This window comes from Thermomyces lanuginosus, assembly GCF_041956635.1.
Source record: "Thermomyces lanuginosus strain ATCC 200065 unplaced genomic scaffold VTN49scaffold_7, whole genome shotgun sequence".
Lineage (NCBI taxonomy): Eukaryota > Fungi > Ascomycota > Eurotiomycetes > Eurotiales > Trichocomaceae > Thermomyces > Thermomyces lanuginosus.
This window is the reverse complement of record NW_027192341.1, coordinates 1453902-1460614: the sequence shown is the minus strand read 5'-3', so window position 1 is coordinate 1460614 and position 6713 is coordinate 1453902. Positions and strand designations below refer to the sequence as shown.

At 51.8% G+C, this 6713-nt stretch overlaps 3 protein-coding genes across 3 annotated transcripts; all 3 read left to right on the top strand.

Moving 5' to 3' along the window:
- Nucleotides 1-217: 217 nt before the first annotated feature.
- VTN49DRAFT_8043 (uncharacterized protein) lies at nucleotides 218-1802 on the top strand (the record flags this gene model as incomplete). The annotated part of the gene is made up of 2 exons (XM_069416380.1): nucleotides 218-240; nucleotides 305-1802. The coding sequence occupies 2 exons, from the start codon at nucleotides 218-220 to the stop codon at nucleotides 1800-1802; spliced, it is 1521 nt and encodes a 506-aa protein (XP_069272404.1).
- Nucleotides 1803-2233: 431 nt separating this feature from the next.
- VTN49DRAFT_8042 (uncharacterized protein) lies at nucleotides 2234-3219 on the top strand (the record flags this gene model as incomplete). The annotated part of the gene is made up of 6 exons (XM_069416379.1): nucleotides 2234-2255; nucleotides 2333-2391; nucleotides 2462-2528; nucleotides 2597-2802; nucleotides 2865-3115; nucleotides 3183-3219. 6 exons carry the CDS (start codon nucleotides 2234-2236, stop codon nucleotides 3217-3219), a joined length of 642 nt encoding a protein of 213 aa, XP_069272403.1.
- Nucleotides 3220-4069: 850 nt separating this feature from the next.
- Nucleotides 4070-5779, top strand: VTN49DRAFT_8041 (uncharacterized protein; the record flags this gene model as incomplete). Its single annotated transcript, XM_069416378.1, has 4 exons — nucleotides 4070-4149; nucleotides 4239-4531; nucleotides 5287-5421; nucleotides 5484-5779. The coding sequence occupies 4 exons, from the start codon at nucleotides 4070-4072 to the stop codon at nucleotides 5777-5779; spliced, it is 804 nt and encodes a 267-aa protein (XP_069272402.1).
- Between the last annotated feature and the right edge of the window lie 934 nt (nucleotides 5780-6713).

Sequence of the window (6713 nt, the reverse complement as noted above, 5' to 3'; positions counted from 1 at the left end):
AGTAGTGTGAAAACCTCGGAAAATCTTGCTCCGAAACATAAGAAAAACGAAAATTACGTGCATTGCTCCACTTGTCACAGGAGAACCAATATAACCCAAAACGAATTAGCGTAGCCTGATAACCCACTAGTCCGAATTGGGAATCGATCAAGATCTTGCAAGGAGACTTGCTGAGCGGGCAAAACATCAGAGAAGCTGTTATCATACCACGTACACTATGGATTGGGATCGCGGGCGAAGGTTTGTGCTCACTCCATGCATTACGTTGACTGCCGGTCTCTAATGAAAAACTTCGAGTTTCTAGGTACGAGGGAAGAAGAGGGGGTGAAAGCTACCGCCCTTCAGAACGGTCTCGGTCGCGATCTCGTCCTCCTCGACGTCCCTGGTCCCCACGCAATCGTTCTCCTCGACCACAACCAGATTGCTGGGCACCACGTGGGGGCCGTCATGGTGGGCGATATCGAAGTCGATCCCCATACGGTTCGCGGCGCTCGTCGCGCAGTCCGTACCGTTCATATCGACGACCGCGGTCTCCGGTAGGATCCGTTTCACCACCGCGGCGAGGGCGACCGAGCTCTCCCGCGCGATCGCCCGTGCGATCTCCGGTGAGATCGGCACGGCGTTCCAGATCTCCTCCCTACAACAGCAGATATCGATCTCCAGATCGTCGATTTTCCCGCGAGTCATCTCGACGGGGGTATGCGTCTAGGTCTCCTCGACGACAATACTCTCCTCCCCGTAGCAGATATCGCGAAGGCTCTCCACCGTCCAGATCGACACCGCCTCGGGATCGCGGCTCTCCCGGTGGCTCCACGGCGAGATCGAGAAGCCCACCCCGCCGTTACGATAGTTATTCTAGGTACTATCCTGAGGATGGAGCGCGGAGAAATGCTTTTTCACCTTCCAAGCAAGCTCCCGCGCGTCACGATTCTACAACAACATCACGACGATCCTCGCCGCGGTCTGGACCTCGTAGCCGGTCGCCCGCCAATCGAACTCCTCTTTCTCAAGGAGAAAATCGCCCGCCAACCAGCACACGCACGGACACTTCTTCGCGAGGTCCTTTGTCCCCCTTTCCCGAAAGGGCCAAAGCGTCTCCTTCAAGTGACAGGGAGCACTTTGATGGAGCGCGGGGAGCAGATTCTAAAAGTCATAGTCACGCATCGTCGCCGCAGGGAGCGCGCGATCGATCCGAACCCCAGGGCGGACCTGGACCAACCAGTGAGCGGCAGTCACAAGACAGCGGCTCTCCAGCAATGATATCGGCAGCTAATCGAACCTCGAGCATGTCTCTCCTTTCCGCGCCAACGCGACCACGGGGAGCTGGCCCTCCTCGACGTGATTTCGGATGGGGCGCCAACGCACCTGGACGCCGGGGTCCACCAAGCCATCTCACTCCACCCACAGGCCCGCGTGGTGGATTCTCACCAGCACCATCTGGACTAGAATCGCATCGAGGGCCGTCGACGTATCACCGACAAGGCTCGGGACCACCAACACCTCATTTCCGCAGCCCACGGACAAATCATCTCGCGGGCCTGCCGGCGATCGTTCCCGGTGGCAAACCGCTGCCGTCAGTTTTGGATCCGACGATCGAGAAACGACTTGCACAATTGAAGGCAGATGAAGAAAAACTACTCGAACAGTATATGGAGAAGCAGCGTGCGAAGCGATTAGGACTCAGGGATTGGGATCGACTGCAACAAGAGAGCAATCTGGCGGCGCTCCGAAGTGAATTGGCGGAAAGTCATCTGCAGAAGATGACGGATGGGGATGGGCTAGAAGGGGCCGCTGCCTTTTGACTGTGTACGATATCCGGGATGAAATCCGCTATTAGCCATGTCATGAACGTGTATGAGTAGATACCAGGAATAATCAATCACTCATTAGACCGACGCGAGCATAATGGTGCGGAATCATGGTCAGAATTGACATTTGTGAGTGCCTGTCGATCATTTTGTGGTGGAGAGTGTTTGGGTTTGGGGCTTTTCTTTGGGGCCGAGTCTAGGGCCCCTTGGCCAAATTTTTAGTGAGAGCCACCGCCCGACAAGGCTGCGTGTCAACATTTCCGTCCGCGCGAGATTGATTAATTCGTTCCAACACTGCCAGACATTCCTTCAGAATCACTCCTTTTTTCTGGCGTTTCAGTCCCCCGATCCAAGTCGATTCCTTTCTTCAGGGAGATTAATCCAGAGAGCCCGTCGGCAGCAGGGAAAATCCACACTCATTCAACATGAATATCTTTAGGATTCTCGGTATGTCATCGTTCTGTGTACAGCGCTTCAGGTTGAAGACGGCAGCGAGCTGACCACGGGCGCGCGGCTTGTTACAGGAGACCTCTCCCACCTGGTCTCGATAGGGATTCTCCTCCGAAAAATGAAATCGTCGAGTGTTCGTACCTCCAATCATCCCAGATCATCACGCGCATGTTTGTTCTGACTCGTTCTTGCGAAAACAACAGAGCTGTTCCGGGTTATCGTTCAAGACACAATTCCTGTACTTGGTGGTCTTTGTCACGCGATACTTAGGTCGGTTGTGTCTTCCCTCGAGACCTGAGAGGCATTGCGAAGCTCATTCGTCGGTTTCCGGCATCCAGATCTCTTCACCACGTTCACTGTCTCTCTGTACAACACCGTGTTTAAGATCCTCTTCATCTCCTTCTCCGCGTATACGATTTACCTCATGCTGCACGAGTACAAGCCGACACATGACCCGAAGATGGATACGTTCAAGGTGCAATACCTCTTTGGATTCAGCGCGGTATTGGCCATTCTGTTCCCGGAGCGATATACAGTGCTCGAGGTGAGTTTTGCGCGAGGATAAATGCCCATGGTGAAAAGAACCGTTGACTGAGTTTGGGATAGATCCTCTGGTCCTTCTCCATCTGGCTCGAATCCGTCGCCATCCTACCGCAGCTGTTCATGCTTCAGCGTACGGGCGAAGCAGAGACCATCACGACGCACTACCTCTTTGCGCTGGGTCTATACCGAGCCTTGTATATCCCGAATTGGATCTACAGATACTTTACGGAGGGGTGGTTCCATCCGGTGCCCATCATCGCGGGAATTCTGCAGACGCTACTCTACTCGGATTTCTTCTACATCTATTACACAAAGTATGTTGCCGCCGTCTCGCCATGGGTTGGCCGGATCATCACTGCTAATGTAGGTCTTGTCGTACAGGGTCCTGCAGGGGAAAAAGTTCACCTTGCCCGTGTAATCATAATGTTGTCTCGGTTCGTCGATGTCGCCCTGGTTGTTTGCCCCTCCTTATCTCTGCTACTCCCAGACGGTGTGATGATGATGCGTGGACGAGTCAATCAAAAGTCATGTATATTCGATTTACCCTTGGATGCCGCTCCAGAAGGTGACAGTGTAACCCTATGTATTGCTAACGAAACCCACTTAATGAACCAAATCAACCTGATGAGCCATGACAGGCAGGCCTACGGTTCTATACTTGTTAGAACAGCGTCTGTCTATGAAATCCCTTGCAGGTTCTCGTAGCTTGGATGAATATAAGAATAGAAACACTGCTTCGAGAGAAAAAGTTTTATTGTGAGCTTGTGAGTATATTATCCGTACTTATAGTCAATGGACTGGTCTGACTGTGGTCCATTTGTCCGGCAGTTGATGTTCAAAGTAAGGATCAATGTAGAGTCCTGACCAGGAACCTTTTCCTGTAATTTTCACAGGCCGCTTTCCACGTAAGGAAAGTTCTAGCATCCAATGCGTATACGTACTATAGCCATGACTTCTTAGGGCATCCACGAGGTGAACCTTCCAAATTTCACAATCCTACACCGCAACGAAGGTGTCGAACTCAATCAAGTCAGCCAGCAAAGACTCTGCTTTTCGAAACGAAAAGCTGTTTGACACCCAGATTGAGCTTCCGCTTGAGAGTGCAATCCGTAGATCCTTCCTACGTCATGGTGGACCGCTCTCCGTCCCCAGATTACAAGGCACTCTTTTGCAAGCGCAGGTGGACCTTTCGTAAGCTTTCGCACGCCTTTCGGAGGTGAAAGCGCGTTCTCTACAAACAACGTTTGATGAGCTCCTCGACATTGGTCATGAACGACTCTCCAAACCAGTGCGTGTTGGAAGTCCCTCGCGGGGCACAAAAGGGACGATACCGGCGGCGGTTAGGAAGGTGTGCCCAGGACGGCTTCTCGACTGGTCGCAATGCCCAAGGGATGATTTTGCAGACAGGCAAAGAAAAATATTTAACGCTGTCTGCAGTTTTCTCGAAGCCTCCGAGGAAGCTACGTCTCGGATGTTTCCGTCCCGTGACCAGTTGCAAGGCCTCTCCGAAGCGGTCACCCGTGAGCCCCTGCGCAGTGAGAAGGACCTCGAGACGTACCATAGGATTGCGATTGATAACCAAGTCGATACTATCGTCAACAGACTCTGCAAGATCCCGGGTTTCAATCAACATTTCGGATCACAAATCACGCAAGTCCGCGGCGTCATGGATTGGGTGGGGATGATGATGATGAAGATCTACCAGGAGCTGGGCACTCTAAGCCCGATCGGTACTATTATGTCCGAGTCGGGAAAAATGATAACGGTGACGACGACTATGATCTTATCACGACTGCTGAACTGAAGCCACCGCATAAGCTCTCCGTCGAAAATATTAGAGTGGGTCTGCGACAGACGGAGTTCCTGACGAACGTCGTGCAGTGCACTGCGAAACCAACCGACAAGAATGAGAGGCTGAAAAGGAACGCGGAGCGATTGACTGGTGCGACCCTTGCGTAGGAGTTCGATGTCATGATTCATGGAGGATTGGAATATTTATATAGTACAGATGGTCTTGCACTGATCTTCCTTCGCGTTCTGGAAGACAATCCAGGCACATTGTACTGGTATCTGTGTTAGCCTAATCCGGACGTGGATCAAGGAGGCTCTGAAATTCGTCGACGAGAAAAAACTGCGATTGCCAGAGTGCTGTGTTTTATCTTAATATCCCTTCAATCTGCTGTTCGCGACCAGAAATGGCGCAATGATACACAGTCAGAACTACCCAAATGGGGGGCGAGTTTCGAGGAAATTTTGGCGGAAATTCCTAGAGAAGAATTGAAAGAGATACCCCCTGGCTCTGACTTTAGAAGCGCCTCCGAAGACCCCAGCTCGGAATACCAGCCACCATTGAGTTCTTCGGAGCCAAAGGAGAAAGGCCGTAGAAGTATTGTCACGAGGTCTATGGCGCGTGCAGGCTACAGACCGACAGAGGAATCAAATCATTTGGGGGACATAGACTCTACTGACAATGGCTATGAGCCAGCAATTCCTGGCAAGGGGAGAAAACGGGGCTTTAGCCAGGTATCGTCATCGCCGAAGAATCAACCCGCATTGAAGCGATCCACAGGTGCTTCCATTCGCTCGCGTGGCAAAGGACGGCAGCATGTGAACCGTTTCTGTACGCAGCGCTGCCTTTTGGGTTTGCAAAGAGGAGGGTGCATTGGATGACGCGTGTCCTAGATGTTAACCTTCATCGGCGCGGGCAGCATGTTGATCGGCATTGCGTCAATGCGGCACAGCTTGTTCAGCTGCTGAAGCACCAACTCGACAGCGACCTAGACAACAACTCCACGCCCATGCAATTTGGCGGGTCTTATGGAGTGCTCTTTAAGATCACGTGTGCCACATATGGATACACTATCGTTGGAAAGGGCACCACGTCGTCCCTCTGGGAGGAGGTGTCCCGGGAAGCTGAGGTCTACGAAGTGCTTAAGTCTGCAAGGTGCAGCAGTCCCGGTATTTCTCGGAAAAATTGACATGAAGATGATATATTTTCTCCATGGAGGAGTAGAAATAAAGCATATGCTCCTGATAGGCTGGGCTGGCCGGAAGATTCACGAAACTGATGAAAATTTTACACCTGAGCCGCAAAATCGCACGCTCAAGCGACGATATCCGAATGGCTGGCGTAATCCATGATGAGTTGCGGCTAGAAAACGTGCTGTGGAACGATAAATTGCGCCAAGCCCTAATTATCGATTTCCACCGTTGCCGCATTGATCATAGGCCAGCGAAAGCTCGCGTTCAACATTCGAAGAGGCGATCCTATCGAGAACGTGAGGATCGGGTGCAGCGTCTCTCCTTGAGTGGTCAGACTTGACAGTGTCATTTGAGAGGTGAAAGGAGCGGGTGGAGCAAAGGGAGTCAGAATCAGCGAAGTCAGTCTTCCCAGATCTCGAGGGCGAAGTAAGTTCCCTGGGCTTTTTACACGATTTTTTGTATTTCCTGCATTGATGGCCATTGGCACTGCAGCGCTCCGTAGCTCTAGCGTGACTCTGAATGGTGCCCAGCCCATCGGAAGAGAAAGAAGAGGTTATGGCAAATTAGGCTCGCGTGCTTCTGGCGAAATGGTAGATGAAGCAGCCGTTTACAAGCAAATTGATTCAGAGAAGCAGGAGCAGAGCCAAGAAGAATGCATGCAGAGCAGGAATATTTGCCCGGGTAATATGCGCAGCAGAAGCCCCAAGCTTCTACCCCAACTTCATCGTCATGTGAGTTTTATTCTGTGTATTATTAACCAGCTCTGTGTGATACGAACAGTGCGCTGCCTCGTCGCAACTCTGCGTGCCGTCGAAAGCTAAGCCAGGATGAGGCGACTTCTACTGATTGCGTCAAAACTACTCCCTAGTATGTACCTACTATCTACTAAAGTAACCCAACTTACCGTCCACTTGAGGGCTAGGGTAGCTG